The following is a 19,264-nucleotide window of genomic DNA, read 5'->3' on the forward strand; positions in this document are numbered from 1 at the left end:
GAATAAAAAGGAGCGATAATACACAGGGAGCTGCCTGTATACCGCAGACCAGATTCAATTCCCAGAACCTCCATAGGGTCTCTTAAGCTCCGCGAGGAGTGATCCCTTGAGTACAGAGACAGCAGTCAGCCCTGAGCATCACTAGATGTGGCCCCCAAACCAAAAATAAATAAAAGAAAAATTGATCTGATACTCCATCTCATCATGCTGCTATCAACTCAACCAAACTTCTGCTTGAGGTCCCTGTGGGAGGGAAGACAGGCTGGCTGCGTAAGAAAAGGGGAACTTCTGCCACCTTCTGCCAAGTGCCATCTGGACATTTAGAACATCCGCCAGAGAGATGTCTCCAGACACCTCGCCAGACTGAACCTCATTTCCAGGGCGACCCGGAGTGGGGCGAGTGAGCCCACCACCGTCCCAACAGAGCCCCAGCAGCTGAGAACCTCCAAAACCCAGTTGCTGCCCAGTTCACAGCCAATCTCCACGGGCTCGGGACAAGCCTCATCCATGAGAATGAATCTGCTGAAAAAACTCAGGTATGTGGCTTTGGTGACGGAAATCCCCAGGCTCACACGGAGCTGGGGATGGATGACCTCCCCCCACTCTCCTGGAGCCTGGCAGTCACGCCCATAAACTGCCTCAGGTGCCATAGAAGCTCATTTACGACCATGATCCTGAGATTCATCAATAAATCTCGGAAGAGAGCAACAAGCTGCTTAGAGACCTCCGAACCCCAAAGTCATCTCCAGTTGTAGCACTGTAGCACTGTCCTCCCATTGTTCATCGATTTGCTTGAGTGAGCCCAGTAACGTCTCCATTGTGAGACTTTTTGTTACTGTGTTTGGCATATCGAATACGTCATGGGGAGCTTGCCAGGCAGTATCACCCAATTTAAAATTTTGGAATTCCTGGAGCACATGGGCATAATCAAGGCCACCTGAGATTCCATGCTCTACTCCACCGATGTACCAAGAGTGGCACAGCACAGATGATGGGGTGTAAGGTAGAAGGCAACTGATCTCCATCAATAAATAAGTAGATATTAGCACACAAGGCTCAACATGTAACAACATGCTAGTAATCTCTTATACAAGGGCTTACTGGCTCCCGGGTGAGATACAACAATCTTCACACATTTTCCTCTAAAGAAACTTTTCTAAATCATTTTTAACAGATTATTCATAACAAGCAATACAAAATAAATTATTTAGGACCAGCTTTTGGGGCAGGGATGGGTGATGGTAGGAAAATTCGAAATAATGGTGGTGGGAAGGTATAATGGTGGTGAGATTGGTGTTGGGATATTGAAAATAATAAATTATTGTGAAATTTTTATAAAAATAAAATAAAATTGGAAAAAATTAAAATATATATGTATTTTTAAAAAGATAAAGAAAAAGAACATCCGCCAAAGGTTGCATGCGTGTTGCATCATGACCAGGGCCAGATGCCCCTGGCTTAGCAACAAGTCTTTATTGGTTTTAATGGGGGTGGGGGGTTGGGTTGCTCTTAGTGGTGCCTGTTGGGTGGGGGGGGACTCTATGCAGTTCCGGGGATAGAACCCAGGGCTGGCTGCGAGCGAAACAAATTCCTCTACCACAGTGCTAGTTCTCTGACCCCCATAGCAGCATCCCTGCATGGGACGCCACCCAACATGCCAGTGGCCCCAAGGGGCCCTAAATGTCTCCCCATACCCCATAGGTCCCCAACCTGCTACTTCAGGGACCGTCCAGCCAGTTATTGCTCATGACCTTGGGGACCTAGTTCCAAGCCCTTTATTTATTTATTTTTTTGTAATTGAATCACAGTGAGATACACAGTCATAAGGTTTCTCAAGGTTAGGTTTCAGTCATACAATGTTCCAACACTTGTCCCTTCACCAGTGTACATTTCCCATCACCAATGTCCCCAGGTTCCCTCCTATCCCACCCCTGCCTGCCTCTGTGACAGGCACTCACTTCTCTCTCTCTCTCTCTCTCTCTCTCTCTCTCTCTCTCTCTCTCTCTCTCTCTCTCTTCCCCATGCCCCCACCCTTTGGGCATTATGGTTTGCCCCTACAGATACTAAAAGGTTATCATGCACATCCCTTTACCTACTTTCAACACTCAGTTCTTGTCCAGAGCCATCATGTCCAACTATTGTTGTCACAGTGGTCCTTTCTCTGTCCTAAATGCCCTTCCTACCCCCCCCCCCCCAACACACACACATCCGTGGCAAGCTTCCAACCACTGATCAGTCCTCCTGGCCCAGACATTTTTGACCATGGCTCACTCCAGGCCAATGAGTCCCAACTTCCTCTCCCTGGCCCAATTCTGATTTCCAAGGAAAAAGCAAGCGCTAAAAATAAAGGATCTGACCCCAGCGTTCTATGTCCAGCGCCACACATGGCCCTGAGGACCGCAACAACAGGCCCTCTGGGCACTACTGGGTGTGGCCCCTAAAGTGAAGAAAGAAACAAATGAAGAAAGAACTTTGCCTGAAGAATCTGAGATCCTGAAAGCCCAGGCTGTTCCACCAAGGGACCAGCAAAAGCTCCGTCTCACCCACTATTCCTTCCCACCTGCCAGCAGGGGCAGGGCAGGAAAACCCAGGGAGTGGATGCCCGGATGAACAGCACCTTCCCTCAAAAAGAAGAGAACTCCAAACCACAGTGTGGAAGTGGGTACCTGAAACCACCAGTGCTTAGGCCAGCTGGCATCAGGACACCAGAACCAGGTCAAGCCCAGATCTATCCCCAACATCACCTAAGTCCCCCTGAGCCCTCCTGCAGTGGCCCAAACTCCTCTTGCCCCAGTGATTCAAATAAAGTCAAATCTGATTCTATTGATGAGAATAATATTCTCTCTGGGCAGGGTCATAGTGGAAGGGCCTCCGTGGTTCTCAGGAAAAAGGACTGAACTGTCCGATGTCAACATCAAGAAAGGCCAGGCCTGTGGCCAACAGCAGGGGAGGGGATGCGCATCCGTGAACAAAGAACATTCTAGAAGGTCTTCCCCTGTGTCATGTCCTTGCACCAAGCTTTTTTTTTTTTTTAAAAAAAACCCAGCCTCTGATGTGTGATTCTGGGGGGCCATGACTTCATTGTAAAACCGGAAACACACAGCCTACCCCCAGAAGAGTAAGTGGCCCCTTACTCTTACAGCTTAGAGCATCCCTGGAAAGTCCTTTTTGGTGGCATGAGGTCTCCCCAACAGTGCTGTACGGGGCATGGGGGGGGTGCATTGGTCGCCCCCTCCTCCCCATGATACTGGGCCTGCATGCGCTGCTCAGGCCCGGGGATGCTTGGGACCACCAGGGCCATCCCAGCAAGGTTCAGGGCACACAGCGGGTCCAGGGACAGTTGTCAGAGAACTCTGTATCTCCGGGCGCTGGTAGCTTAGTTAAGCTCGGGAAAGGCAGCCAAACTGGATTCCAGGTGACCTTACGGGTTGATTCTTCCAGGCCTTCAGAGCTAGCCAGACCAAATGCCCAGGACAAGCCTATTTCCCCTCAAAGCTCTCTGCCCTCAGACCCAGGACCACATGAACACTTCAAGGAGCCCGGTGGAAAACTCAAGACTTGACACTAATAAAACGACGATGAAAACATTCTTCACTTTCCACAGGAAACAGAACAGGAATGACTATTATTTGGGCCACACACTGGCTGAGCAGTGAGGAGTTAGCCCAGGGCCGGGGGGCGGGGGGTGTGAAAGGCACCCCCTCTCCCTGCATGTCCATGCCCCAGGAAACTGGGCTGGGCCAGGGGCCAGGGAGAGTCCAGGGCTTAGGGAACAGGCTGGAAAGCGCCCGACTTCCCAGACATCATGGGGTGGCCCTGCTGGTCCCCAGTCAAATGAGGCACCAGTGGGCATGCCCTGGAAGCATCATGGGTCAGTCAACTACAGGGGCCGGACAGAAACTACAGCAAGTAGGAGACATGCCTTGCACACAGCCGAGCGGGCCCCATATAGTCCCATACGGTACCCTGAGCTCACCTGGGGTGATCCCTGAGCCCAGAGCCAGAAGTAGTCCTGAGCACTGCCAGGTTTGTCCCAAAAAGCAGTAAGAAAAAGAGATAGATAGATAGATAGATAGATAGATAGATAGATAGATAGAGTATATGTTCACATCTTCGTAGAAAGCCCCAGAGGGCCAGGACTATGTCCACAGTCCATCCTGCCCATCTGGCCCATGACCAGATGGGACCCCCTACTGCTCTGCAGAAAGAACTTCACTCTCACGCCTTCAACAACCCCCACCCCAAACATGGCTCCCGTCTCGAATTCTCCAGGAGCACTGGCTTCCACACTGTCTCATCTAAGTGATTCTAGAAAATCAACTGCTGACATGAGTCCCTGGGTTTGATCCCTGACACAGCGTGTTTACCTACCAGGTTATCTACCAGGCATTGCCACAGGGAGTGGCCCCAGCCAACCAAGCACTGCCAGGTGTGGCCCTTACAATGAAGTGAAACAACTCAAATCAAACTTACTGCACTTAAAAAAAAAATCAAACTTAAAAAATTTAGTGATCTCACTTTTTGTGGAGGACTTGGGGCCATACCCAGCGATGCTCAGGGGTTACTCCTGGCTCTGCACTCAGGGATCACTCCTGGCGGTGCTCAGGGGACCATATGGGATGCTGGAGATTGAACCCGGGTCAGTCACATGCAAGGCAGCCACCTTACCCACTGTCCTATCACTCTGGTCTCCCAGCTTTTATTTCCTGTGTCCGATTTTAATAGACCCCACACTGGGGGTTAATTTTCCCAAACAGTTCCTCCAATAGAATTCTCACATCTTAGTTTTTAATTCTAACATCCAGAAAACAGAACGCTTTGACTTTCTCTCCCCAGTTCACACTATGAAGAATTCAGCTACACCGCACACATCTTTTGAGAACCCTTGTGGTTTTGGTGTTTGGCTTGGGGGCCACACCTGGCAGTGCTCAGGGATTACTCCAAACTCTGGGTTCCAGGATCACTCCTGGAGGTGCTCGGGGGATCCGATGCAGTGCTGAAGACAGAACTTGGGTTGGCTGTTTGTAAGGCAAGCGCCTTAACCCCTATACTATCTCTCTGGCTCTCAGAATCTATTTGGACCAGACACTCGTTGTAGGACTTAGACATGAGCTATGTGCAAAAGTCCTGCTCTCATGCAACTGACACTCTAGGTGGGGGAAAGGGCGCTAGACCTAAAAATTCAGTGTGCCATGGAGGGTTAGGTATTGCTGAGTGCTCAGGAAAAAGGACAAGTAGAGGGGCCAAAGAGATAGTACAATGGGCAGGGCGCTTGTCTTCCACATGGCAGGCTCCAGGCTCAATCCCCAGCACCACATCTGATCCTGTGAGCCTCACCAGGAGTGATTCTTGATGATGAACCAAGAAGCAAGAGTAAGCCCTGAACACTGTCAGGTGTGACCCAAAAATTAAAAAAGAAGAAAAGCAAGGAGGGCATAAGACTCTTAGTGCTGGAGGCCTGAGTGGTAGTAAAGTGGGTTGGGAACTTGCCTTGCTTGTGGCCAACTCAGGGTTGATCCCCAGCACCCCAAAAGGTCCTCCAAGCCCCACCAGGAGTGATACCTGAGCACAGAGCCAGGAGGAAGCCCTGGGCACTGCCAGGTGTGCCCCCCAAACAAACAAAAAGACTCTTGGTGCTGACCTCTCAATATAAAGATTTAAAACTATATAAAAATATATGTTTATATTTTATTTCTATTGTATATGTTTAGAGTTCTGGGGTCCATAGCTCAAGGGCTACTCCCAACAATACTTAGGAGACTAGGCATTGGTGGGGATCAAGCCAGGGTCCTCTGCCCACAAGGCATGAGCCTCAACCCCTGCACCATCTCTGCAGCCCTGACCCCTGTATTTTTTCTGAAAAGTTCTTCTCTGATGCTTCTGACACCTGATAATGACCTTTGCCTCCTCCATCTGAAAGAACCTGCTTCCAAGTCCAGCTCCTAATTGGACCGGACGAGTCGCTTGCTCCTCATCAAATTTAAAGATCTCCCATTTTATTTACTTTTATTTTTTGGTGTGGGGCACACCCGTGATGCTCAGGGCTTACTCCTACTCTGAACTCACGGATCACTCCTGACCATGTTCATGGACCCTATGGATGCCAAGGATCAAGCCTGGGATGCTCCCATGCAAGGTAAGTGCCACTCTCTCTCCAGCCGGGCCTTGTTCTCATTTTTAAGCAAATGGGGGCAGGGTGGGGGGAATGAACTGCTACTTGCAAGCGCCAGGTCCAGCTTGGGGACTTCATTATTTCAGCCCATCTGGCCGCTGAGCTCCCTGGCACTCATTTCACGGAGGAGCAGAGGACGCCAGAGCTGAAATGCCAACTCCACCTCCCCTTCCTTTGATTTTATCCTTCTTCATTTGTGGGGTGGAGGGGCTTTGTCTTAACTCCCCATTTCTCCACTCTTAATGTATTTTCCTTTGTTCGTTCCCACTTGGCTGCTCCGTCCTTTCAGCCTGTCTTAGAGACCAGAATCCACTTTTCTTAAAATGCCTGACAGCCGCCTCAGTGCCCCAAGACGCTGCTGAAACGCGCAGGACCATAGGGGACCACTCACTCCAAAATTCAACCCCGGAATACCAAGAAAGGTCCACGATCTTCTCTTTCTCTCCCCCCCCCCCGCAGACCCACCCCTTCTTTCCTAGCCCCTCCCCCAATTCTTCTTCCTTGATTATTTGGGGATAGCACCTCCGTACTCAAGTCTCAAGTATGCCTTGGCCATGGGCTCCATACCACATATTTCAAATACTCGCAAAATCCAACGCGACCCCGTCGTGCCCGCACACAGCGCGCTGGGGCTCGCTAAGTTCCCGGGTGGTGCGGGGCGGGGGGGCATGCAGTTAAGTTTGCAGATCTGAGGAGGGGGGGCGCACAGGCCGGACCCGTCGCACCGGGAGCGTTGCACCTGCGCCTCCAGCCCACCCTCACCCCGGACCCCCGAGCAGAGACGCCCGGAGACGCGGTGCGCGCCGGGTCCGGCGCCTCCAGCGCGCGCACGGGGCAAAGGGCGAGTCCGGGGTCGGGGCCCAGCGCGGCGGGCAGCGCGGGAGGCGCGCGGGGCGCTCGGCCCGGGCATCCCCGAAATGGCTGCGGCACGCCCCGGGCCGGGCCTCCGCGGCCTCCTCGCGCGACCCGCGGCCTCCCTGCGCCCCCCGCGCGCCCCGTGCAACCCCCGGCCCGATGCACCCCCCGCGGCCTCCCAGCGCGCCCCGTGCACCTCCCTTGCCCCCGCGCGCCCCGTGCAACCCCGTGCACCCCCGGGCCTCCGCGCGCCCCCCGCGCGCCCCGTGCAACCCCGCGCCCCCGGCGCCCGTGCACACCCCGCGCCCCACGGCCTCCCCGCGCACCCCGTGCGCCCCCCGCGCCCCGTGCGCTCCCCGCGCGCGCTCGCGGCCTCCCCGCGCCCGCCGCGCGCCCCCCGCGCTCACCACAGCCGGCGCTTGAGCGGCAGGAGGCTGCCGCGGTTGGACGGGGTGACGCCGATGGCCATCTGCAGCACCGTCAGGTATTTCTGGTACTTCATGGTGTCCCCGCCGCGCTCGCGCCCCGGGCCCCGCCGCCGCCGCCGGCGCCGCAGACACCGCAGCGCCCGCAGCCCCGCCAGGCGCCGCATAGATCAGCCCTGGGCCATCGGCCGCCGCCGCCAGCGCCGCTCCCGCTCCCGCCGCCAACGCCGTGCGTGCCCGGCCGCTCCCCGCCAGCGCGTGCGTGCCCGCCCCGCGCCGCCCCGCCCCGCGCCGCCCGCGCCCGCCTCAGTTTCCCCGGCCGCCGCCCCACGGCCCCACGGGCGGCGCGAGCAGCGAGCGGCCGACACGGGCGGTGGATTTCTCGGCGCGGGGAAGGGCGCGGGCGTCGCGCCAGATGCTGCGCGCGGGTGAAGGATGTCCGCGCGCGGGCCCGCGGGCCGGCGCTGCTTACACGCACGCTCGTGTGCACGCGACACGCGTGCGCCATTTACACGCACGGCTCATGCCCACACCACTCGTGTGCGCTCGTGCACAGTTCAAGTACACGCTACACATGGGTGCCGATGTACACGGTTCATGAGCGCACTACATGTGCGTGCCTGTTTACTCGTGTGATGTGTGTACGTACACTCTGTGCCTGTGCCTACTTACGCACAGTGTGTCTACTCATTTATACGCATGATTTATGTATGCGCTCTACATAGTGTGCCTGTACATTTACATGCACGGTTTGTGTACACACATTACATATGCTGCCTGTGTCCATTTACGTAGTTTAGGTGCACACATTATATTCGTGTGTTTGTGTTCATTTACCATACAAGCACAGTTACGCAAATTTGCTTACACAACGCATGTGCATGCATTCTGCCTGACGTGTGCACACATTTGCACATCCATGCCATTTGTGTGTACATATTGACTTATTGCTGATCATGCAATTACATATATATGTACACGTATATGCACAGCGCAGATGTTGCATATTACACAATGTCACATATATGCTTTGCAAATATGTATGTGTTTGCATGCATGGTGCAAAGCACAGTCTATATAATGCAAATGTGTATTTCTATCGCACATGTGCACATCGACTTATGCGCACATACATGCTGTAATTGTGTGCATATATTTACATACATACTTTGAGAGTTACATACAGAATGCATATGCACAGGCATGCTGCATGTCCACATATTTACACGCACACTGTACATGCATGCATATTATGTGTTTGCATACTTGATGTGGGTTGGATCGATAGCACAGCGGGTAGGGCATTTGCCTTGCATGCAGCCAACACGGCCGACCCGAGTTTGATTCCTCAGCCCCTCTCAGAGAGCCTGGCAAGCTACCGAGAGTATCTCGCCCTCACGGCAAAGCCTGGCGAGCTACCAAGTGTATCCCGCCCGCACGGCAGAGCCTGGCAAGCTACCCGTGACATATTCGATATGCCAAGCACAGTAACAAGTCTCACAATGTTACTGGGCCCACTGGAGCAAATTGATGAACAATGGGAGGACAGTGACAGTGATACTTGATGTATAGGTGTGTACATACTACATATGTACTACACACATCATTGAATGTACATGTGCCTATTGACATGCACAATGCATATTTGTATATGAGCATGTTTATAGATGCACTGCATATGTTCATATAGTCACACAAAATTTATAAATACATATTTACATAACAATGCACTATACATTGAGAATGCATACCTACTGATTTATACCTATTTACAAACCAACCACGTATATATGTCTATATACATATTAGCATACATCCTGCATATATGTGTCTATGCTCAGTCTGTGTATACGTGTGTGTGTGTGTGTGTCTGTGTGTGGAGAGAGAATGACATTCTCCCTTGCACCCTAGCTCAGAACTGCCCACAGTGAAACAGGAGAATAAACGTGAACCAATACAACTACTTAATTTTTTGGAACAATAGGGACAATGAAGACTATTCTGCGACCAAAATTCATCCCAACACTCACCATTCTCTTGCATATTCCAAAACTGTTAAAACTATGTAGAGAAATTAAAAGGTTGTAGAAGTAATTTATTTAATAGAACCACGACCAATATTAAGTGTGGAAGCATTCCGCGTCCTCATTAAAACATCATAAACTCATCAAACTTGAACAGAGTTTGCCTTCTCCCAGTAGAATTGAGTTCCACTAAGAAGCATCTCTGGAGGGGCTGGGAAATGCCGCCCACTTGGATCCCTTTCAGTGTTTATTTTGAACAGTTTGTCTTCTGCTAGTAGAATTGGCCTATCTAAAAAAGCATCTCGGTGGTGCCTGGGAAAAACATCTTCTCTGGATCCCTTTCAACTCATCTCCCTGGTGAGCTCTTAGTGTCCAGCGGTCTGAAACGTATCAGAAACCCCTTTAACATGAAACCCCCCCGGGGATGCCTCATGCTTTTTGGCACAACTTCTTCCCTCGTTCAGCTCCATTCACGGCTTCTCTCAATGCAGCCCAAGAACCTCTGAGTGGGTGACAATTTCTACAGGCCCATGTTTTTCTATTTTTCCTGTCTTCTGACTTTTTGTTCTAGCGTCACTTCATTCCGTCTTGTGTTCACAGATGTGCGCCTTAAAATCCCGATGAGAACCCCATTCCCCACCCCCTTCACCCCCTGGATCCAAGGATGGTAAAATAATAAAATCTGACATAGCTTGGAAGAGGCAATGGAGACTGTCCCCCCCCCCAGATTAAAGTTATAGAATATAACTTTAGTCACACAAAATTCATAGATACATATTTACATAACAATGCACTATACATTGAGAATGCATACCTACTGATTTATACCCATTTACAAACCTATTTTGAGCCAGAGAGGTAGGACAGCAGGTAGGACACACACATACACACACACACACATACACACACAAGAGAAAGACCTAGAAGTATTTCTATAAGCAATAGCATGAGAGTTTCTGTATTATAAAGACAGATTTAATGAAACAGAAGAATCACACCAACTGCCCCAACTTCAGTGGACTGGGGAGGGCTGGGGCAGTTCGTTCTCACTCTTGCCAGTTCCCCGTGTGAAATGTCACCCACCACTCAATGCAGGTTAGAGCTCTCTGATGGTTTAATAGTTTCCTCCCACTGAGATGAGACAAGATCTCTAATAGGGGGATGCCGGGAGTGGGCAGACACCTGAAGCATCCTTCAGTTTGGGTGTCAAGTAGCTCTTTCATTCAGACAAACCATATTGAAAACAGAAAAGCAGAGTTATCGATCCCTCCAGCCTCTCCCTCTCAAGGAAACAGACTGCTCTTCTCTGCGAATGGGCACAGCAATTTGGTTTTCTGCTGCGACAGCACAGTGGTAAGGTGTTCTGGGATGGCACAGATCAAACCTGGGTCGGCCACTTGCAGACCAAGTGCCCTATCTGCTTTCCTATAACTCCAGCCACAAGAATTCACTGATTTTCTATTCACTATGTAATAAATATCCACATCATACAATATAGCAGGGAGGAATGTTGTTGATGCAAGTAATCGAGAAATTGTTTTCATGACTCGTCAAATTAAAACTTATCCCCCTTAAGTGTTATAAGAGTAAATTATTATCATGTCAGTCTGGGCTCAGGAAGACGACCTCACGGAGGCATAAGACACCCAGGAACTTTGGGGGGATCACACCTGGCAGTGCTCAGGGTTACTCCTGTCTCTGCACTCAGGGATCACTCCTGCTGGTGCTCAGGGGAGTCTATGGGATGTCGGGAATCGAACCCCAGGTCTGTTGCATGCAAGGCAAGCACCCTACCCGCTTCAGCCCTGACCTCTTTTTAGTTTTTCAGGAAGCAACAATTAAAGACTTCTATTTAAGTTTTATTAACTATGCCTTTCACTGCAAGGGAAGGAGGGAAGAGTTTTTCTTCATTTGTTTTTAACTTGGCCCATTGTCCCTCTGAACAAAAATTCAAGCTGTTAGTTAGGAAGAAGACAGGTAAGTAGTCCGTTGGTCGCATCAGATGAGGGTCTGAACCACTCGCAACCAATATTACTTTTTAACCTGTTATATGTTTTGCAAGATTTTTAAATCACTCTATAAATTCCATAGGCAATGATAATCATGTACATGGGTTCTGGCTTCTGTCGCAAAGGTTTCAGTGCTGTACGATCTAGTCTGTATTCTCCCTGCACACATCAAATGAGCTGGATTGTTTTTTCTGTGTCTCTGAGTAAGGTTGGCACCATCTGGCGCTGTCGCATTTGACCCAGAGCTGCCACTCGCTCCATCAGACTGATCAGGAGGTGGGAAGGGCTGGCTCCAGGGTGCACTGTAACACAAAGCACTTGGTAATTAAATAGCCCTTGATTATAGCTGTTGCTCCCCACACGGTAAAATATCCATTGAAGAACTTGAATACAATTCTTCTGTGTTCATCACCAACAAGCAGACAGTCTCATTGTGAGAAGCATGTCAGGCTGCGATGAAGCTTTAAGGTTTAAAAGACAAGCAAACAGGGCCGGAGATCTAGTACCATGGGGAGGTATTTGCCTTGCACACAGCCGACCTGAGTTCAATCCTCAGCATGCCATATAGTCCCCTGAGTCCCTCCAGGAGTGATCCCTGAGTGCAGAGCTAGGAGTAAGCCCTGAGCATCACTCGGTGTGGCCCCAAAGCTAAACAAAGAGACATTTTTGTGTGCTCCTTCTTTCTCCTTTTCCTTTGGTTTTTGGAATACACCTGGAGATGTTCCAGGAATGCACTCAGCTTCTGCGGGGGCTCATGCCTAACATTTCTCAGGGACCATGCCATCTTGGGACCATGCCATCTTGGGGATCGATCTGGGGGCAACTGCATGCATAGCAAATGCTGTCTCTGGCCCCAATGTGCTCATTCTTTTTTTTTTTTGAAACAAATAGATTTTATTTGGAGGATTTTTAGGTATGGAGGGAGAGAGAGGGAGAGAGAGTAACGTACTCTAGAGAGAACACGGGCTTCTCCAAGGGCGGAGAGAGCCCCTACACACATCCTAGCATTAGACACGAAAGTATGAAAGTACACATCTCAAGAGGGGAGATGCGGGCGACACATGTGCTCAGCCCACATGTGCTTGGCTATGTGGGCACAAGCAGCACATGGGCGCAGGCAGCATATATACGCCAATGTGCTTATTCTTGATCTACCTTTCTCTCTATCTTAAATTCCTCCTAAAAACTATCAGGAGAGCTGAACGACTGAGCGATTTGATCTACTTTCCCTTGGATGGATCCTTGTTGAACATATTCTCTTTGCCCAGTCTTACGCTCATTGCTAGAGATCTCAACAGTGGTTTTTCAAATGGAGATGTGTCCATGGGGAAGCTATTGTGAAGGCTACAGGGACAGCTGGAAGAAGAGGAGAGTTAGCGGACGTCAAATTTCATAAATGAATCATCTGGGGAAAGGAATAGTAGAGACCAAGTTTGGTCTGTTTGTCATTCTCTCCAGCCACTGAAATTCAACTTAGAAATCTCAGAAAACTCAAATATGGACTTTTAATATGAGATTTTGGCATGCGCAAATCAGACTGTTTTTGTTGTGGTACTCAGGGTTTACTCCTGGCTCTGCACTCGGGAATTAACCCTGGCGGTGCTCGGGGGACCATATGGGATGCTGGGGATGAAGCCCAGGTCAGCTGTGCTCCCGTCCCTAGACACAAACTTTCAATATGAGATTTTGCCACGTCCAAATCAAACCATCTTAACAAACAGAGAAAACAGGACCAGCTGCTGCTACGACATCAGATAGAAAGCAGGTTGCTTGGATAGTCTCTTATTTTGCTGGGATGATAGAAAAATGTTTTAGTAGATGATAACTGAGCGATAGCACAGCGGGTAGGGCGTTCGCCTTACAAGCGGCCAACATGGCCAACCCGAGTTCGATTCCTCTGCCCCTCTCGGAGAGCCCGGCAAGCTACCGAGAGTATTCGATATGCCAGACACAGTAACAACAAAGTCTCCAGTGGAGACGTTACTGGGCCCGCTCGAGCAAATCGACGATCAACGGGAGGGCCTTTACCTTACCTTTACCAACTGAGCAAATGGCTTAGAGGTCCATCAGGATAATGGAAGCTTTAGGGGTGTTCTGCGTGTGTCCAGCAGTGAGATCCTCTGAGCGTTGTCGAGAGAACCGCCAGTCTAGTTGGGTGACAATTACCAGAAGGGAAAAAACCCATCTAGGTCCCCTGAACACTGCTAGGGATCACCCCACCCCCAAGATATCAGTGTATAAATATATACCTAATTTCTGAAAAAGTTCTAAGGGGATAAAGAGAGTCAAATAAAATGTATGCAAACAGATTCTTTGGGCGTGGAAGAGATGGTGTAGGGGGAAGGTACTTCCTTGCATGCTACCCCGACACCATGCACGGTCCCTTGAGCACCACCAGGAGTGAGTCCCTGAGTGCAGAGTACTACGGCGTGTGGGCCCCAGATCAAATAAGATAAAAATGTAAAAGAGTATTAATTGCAATCATTGATATATTTTTTTAAAAATGTGTGAAGTCTGAGCGATAGTATAGCGGGGGGGGGGGGGGTGTTTGCCTTGCTTGCGACTGATCTAGCTTTGATCCCCGGTACTCTTATGGCCCCCCAGGCCCACCAGGAGTGATCCCTTAGAGCAGAGACAGGAGTAAACCCTGAGCACCGCCAGGTGTGGCCCCCAAACAAAACCAAAACAAAAAGTCTGGGCAGTTAGATTTGGGTGCCCAGAAACAGGTAAAGAATGGAGAGAAAGGGTCTATATTGTCTCTGAGTGGCTGCAGTGTAATGAAAAACCTGCAGGACCAAAGCAGGTGTTTGCTGATGAGGGGGAGGGGCGGGGGCAGGGAGGGGACCACTCCTCCAGGGGAGACCAGAAGACTGGGTTGTTGTGAGGCGGGGTTGAGGGACGGGATGAACCAGCCCTGGGTCCTCCTGAGATCCTGGCTGAAGATGCACGGCAGAACTCCCACTACGCTCTGGTTTCTAAAGCGTGTGCACAGAGCTCTGAGCAGTGGATCCATTTACAGAATTAATATTGTCTGACAACTCAGTCATTGTAAGGGAAAAATATGGGAAAAACAGGCAGTGGGGGGAAAGTGGCATGCGTGGTATTGCACGTGAATGATAATGAGACAAATTATCCGATGAAGAATGAACAATGAAATGCGTCAAGGGCATTATGCTAAGTGAAATAAGCCAGAGACAGACGCCCATCTGAGTTCACCCATGGATGGAGAGGAAACAGACGAGAATTTGAATGAAATAAAGCATGCAAAAATCCTTCTAGACCAGAGGACCAACGAGGCATTATTAGAAGGGATAGGAGTGGGAATTGGGGTGGAAAGAGGAGTGAAGGTTGGAATTGAACATTAAGTGATTAACTCTGTATACATATTGAATTCTAATGATGGATGCCTGACACATGCAGGAGGCTATAAATCAATGTTATTTCAATTCAAAATCCCTGGGGATGGAGAGATAGTAAGGCACTTAAACATGTTGCAGAGCATGTTTGATGCCCAACTCCCTGTATGATCCCCGAGCCTGCCAGGATGATCTCTGAACACAGAGCCAGGAGTAAGCTGTGAGCACTGCTGGGTGTCGTCCAACAAACAAATTTTTTTTTAAAAACTTTTTTTTTTTTTTTTTTTTTGCTTTTTGGTTCCTATCCAGAGGTTCTCGGGGCTTCCTCTTGGTTTGGTGCTCAGGACTTACTCCTTGCTTGGTGGTCAGTGCTTACTCCTGGCTTGATGGTTGGGGCTTAATCCTGGTTTGGTGCTTGAGGACACCTCCCAGCTTGGGGCAACCATGTGGTAACACAGATGGATCTTGAAGCTCCCTCAAGCAAAGCCTGTACTCCAGTCCTTTGAGTCACATCCTCAGCTCCAATACAGGCAGTTTTTAATAAACAAGGCATGCCTGTTTGGGGATCTGAGCAATTATCAGTTTGTTCCTTCAGTGCCTCCAACTCCTCAGGAAGGGCGAGAGCCCTAGGGCAGGGGTGGTGATCTGGACTTACTGCTAGCCTTATCATGGAATATTTCACTCTGTCCTTTTCGTTGATTTTTTTTTTTGCGGGGGTGAGGGCTTCCTGGAGGTGCTGCAGTGCTCAGAAGGTCATGTGGTGCCGGGGGTCCTACCAGGGTCCTGAGCTGTCTGGAATGTGCTTTGGCCTCCAGAGCCCCTTCATGATCTTCATTTGCATTTTCCTGTTTGTGGAACTGAGCATTTTCTACTTTGTTTTTTGGGAAATTGCCCGTCTCATGTGGTGTCTTTTTCTTATTGATACATTGAGTTGGGTGTTCAATTATTTCTTCTGGACTTATTATTTCCTATCAATTGCTCCTTATTGATCTATTCTAAATTGCAAATCGTGTGCAGAACATGTTTTCTGGATGTCTCTCCTAGTAACTTCTCACAGATTTTGTGTGTTGTCTTTGTGTTATTTGGGGGACAAACCAGTGATGCTGGGGGCCATTTGGCTCAGCGCTTGGAGATGGCTCCTGACACTGCCTGGGGACCTTGCAGTGAGTTCAAAGGTCAGGAAGCTTGCCACAAGTGTGTGTGGGGGGAGGAGTGGAAGGCAGTTAGAATGGAGATAGGACCAGTATGACAATAATAGTTGGAAATGATCACTCTGGACAAGAACTGAGTGTTGAAAATAGGTAAAGGCATATACTTGATAACCTTTCAGTATTTGTATTGCAAACCATAATGCTGAAAACGAGAGAGAGAGAGAGAGAGAAAGAGAGAGAGAGAAAGAGAGAGAGAGAGAGTGAGAGAAGAAAAGGCAGGACAGGGGAGGGAAACTGGGGACATTGGTGGTAGGAATTGTATACTAGTAAAGGGATAGGTGTTGAAATATTATAAGACTAAAACCCAACCATTAACAACTTCATAACTGTGTATCTCCATTAAAAAATATATATATATTAAAAGATCAGGCCTCTTGGATGGAAAAATGTGCTCAGTTCTTTGAACTATTCTCCAGTCCCTCTATATTCACATACACACGCACACATACACACGCGCACATACACACGCGCACATACAAATGCGCACATGCACACACACACACACACACAAACACACATGATATAAACAGAAGTTGTACATTTTCCTTTTGCCTCTTTCATCTAAGGACCCTGTGAGGGGCGAGGACTCACACAGAGTCAGCCATGTAGAAGGCGAGTGCTCTGCCCAGCACTCTCTGGCCCTGAGAGCAATTGCCATGTGGCTCCATCTATTCCTCTTCCACTCTCAGATGGAAGCTTTGTTTCTTAGAATCCAAAGCACCATTTAAGCGATACTTCAACGGTTCTGCCTCAGAGACACAAGGCACTTTACATATAAATGTACAGATAGCTCCAAGTAACAGATACGCCTAAATTATACAACTCTTTAAATATTGTAATTACAATTATGTAATAAAAATAAATATACCAGCCAATGGTTTAAAAAGAAAAACAAACAGTTTTCCTCCAGTTGGGCATTCATTTCGCTTGACAGCTACTGTAGCAGTTGAGTATGCCAAGTCTCAGGCTGGTGGGCGGTAACCACAACCTCCTTCTGTCCCCTCCTGTTTGGTCTTTAATAGCAGATATTTATCTCAGCTTTAGATTCTATCATTTTCTTTAGTGTCAGGCTCTAAAAAGATGAAAATAGTATTAAATTTCATGCAGAAGGAAATCCAGTATCTCAGCACCTAATTATCCTTCCTCATCTCCACCTCACCCAGTGTTCGGGTTATATAAACTTTTTTTTTAAATTTTTATTAGTGAGACACCATGAGGTACAGTTGTAGACTTACAAATATTTTGTGCTTGGGTTTCAGTTATAATGATCGAATACCCATCCCTCCACCAGTGCCCATTTCCCACCACCATGGATCCCAGTATCCCTCCCACCCCCATCCCCCCATCCCACCCTGCCTCTGTGGCAGGGCATTCCCCACTGTTCTCTCTCTCCTTTTGGGTGCTGTGGTTTGTAGAAGAGGCAACGAGCGGCAATCAGGGTTACATAAACTTTTGAGTTATACTCTTGGTTCCACTTAGTTCTCTTGAAAAGCTGGGGTGGGGGCAGAGCAATAGGACAGCAGGGAGGGCATTTGCCTTGCATGCGACAGACCCGGATTCTATCCCCAGCATTCCATAGGGGGTCCCCCACGCATCTCCAGGAGTAATTCCTGAGCATCGCCAAATGTGACCCAAAAAGCAAAAAAAAAAAAAAAATCCAAAAGTAAGGGGGAAGTGGAGCCCAGGCTAGCCAGAGCCATGTTTGGCTGCTGAGGAAACGGACCATTTTTATTTTGTTTTGTTTGTTTTGTTTTGGGGGACCATATCTGGCGGTCACTGTCACTGTCACTATCTTCCCGTTGTTCATCGATTAGCTCGAGCGGGGCCAGCAACATCTCCATTGTGACACTTGTTACTGTGTTTGGCATATTGAATACATTACAGATATCTTGCCAGGCTTTGCCATGCAGGCGAGATACTCTCGGTAGCTTGCTGGGCTCTCTGAGAGGGGTGGAGGAATCGAACCTGGGTCTGCCAGGTCAGCAGCATGCAAGGCAAATGCCCTACCCGCTATGCTATCGCTCCATCCCCGCTAGCTGTGATCGTATATCTAGGGGTACTCACAGCTTATTTCTGTCTCTGTGCTCAGGAATAACTCCTAGCTGGGCCCAGGGGAACACATAGGGGTTTTGAGGCTTGAACCTGGATCAGCCACAAGCAAGGCAAATGCACGAATCACTGAACTATTCATCTCTTGGACCTATTCTGTTTTTTTTTAAGTAACTTTTTAATTCAGAAAAGTCCTATTAATTTATTATTTAATTTACAAGTGTTTGACCTTTCTCCATTTCTTTGTGAATAATTTCCATTTTTGAATAGTAGTGATCTGACAGTTCTCATAATCACACTGTCCAGGGTCAAACTCATTCTTTTTTGTGATTTTTTTTTTTGTTTTGGGGGCCATATCCTGTGATGCTCAGGATTAACTCCTGGCTCTGCTCTCAGGAATCATTCCTGGCAGTGTCTGGGGGACCAGCGGGGATGCCAAGAACTGAACCCGGGTCTGCCATGTACAAGGCAAGAGCCCTCCTCCCTGTACTGACACTCCAATCTAAGAGTTTGAGGTTATGCACTCAAACTGAAAGTTTCTGGAAGATGTGGGGATAGGCCCAAGAAGCTGAGGATGTGGAGTTTTGATTAAGAAGGTTCTCTCAGGGGTCAAGTGACAACTTTCTGTGGGTGATGGAGGCAGGGAGCTGTAAGGCACGGATCCTGAGAATTATCTGTGAGATCTGATAGATTTTTTTTTTCCTTTGCCAGATGCAACTCTGGTATTCTGTGGACCAAAATGAAATCTGGGGAGGCGGGGCGAGTCTGGCAGAAGTTTTATTCCTCCCTGAGAGGGATACTTATATAAGAAAGGGTGCCCTCCCACCTCCAAATTAGGGTGAGGCTCTGACTGTTGTGCAAGGGGACTATAAAAAGATAAGAATAAGGGAAAATTCTGACCCATATAAATAATCAGAACATAATTACAGTCTCATCAGCCCACAACAAGAGGTCAGAAACCATATTATACGATTAAAAGAACAACCCCCAATTTTCCTGACAGCAGTTTTGGGATGCCAATATTTTGGTCTTCTGCATTGAAGTACCAGCTTCCTAAGAAAGTCAAAAAGTTTTCAGATGTGTGTGTGTGTGTGTGTTTGCTTTATAAATAGATCCGTATTCCAAAAGACATAAAAGGAGCAAAGTTTTTATCGCACCACACA

General features: G+C 48.9%; 1 protein-coding gene across 11 annotated transcripts in view; it reads right to left on the minus strand.

The window, feature by feature from the left end:
- Window positions 1–7,675, minus strand: part of TJP1 (tight junction protein 1) — a 162,465-nt gene extending 154,790 nt beyond the window's left edge. For 5 of the 11 annotated variants that reach the window (XM_056124450.1, XM_056124449.1, XM_056124447.1 and 2 more), the window contains exon 1: window positions 7,435–7,675. In XM_056124450.1, coding sequence (XP_055980425.1) covers window positions 7,435–7,619 — 185 coding nt within the window. In that variant the 5' untranslated portion in view covers window positions 7,620–7,675. The remainder of the gene's footprint in view (window positions 1–7,434) is intronic. The other 6 variants (XM_056124456.1, XM_056124455.1, XM_056124445.1 and 3 more) reach the window with 2 other exon arrangements.
- Between the last annotated feature and the right edge of the window lie 11,589 nt (window positions 7,676–19,264).

This window comes from Sorex fumeus, unplaced genomic scaffold (genome assembly GCF_029834395.1).
Source record: "Sorex fumeus unplaced genomic scaffold, SorFum_2.1 ptg000051l, whole genome shotgun sequence".
Classification (NCBI taxonomy): Eukaryota; Metazoa; Chordata; class Mammalia; order Eulipotyphla; family Soricidae; genus Sorex; species Sorex fumeus.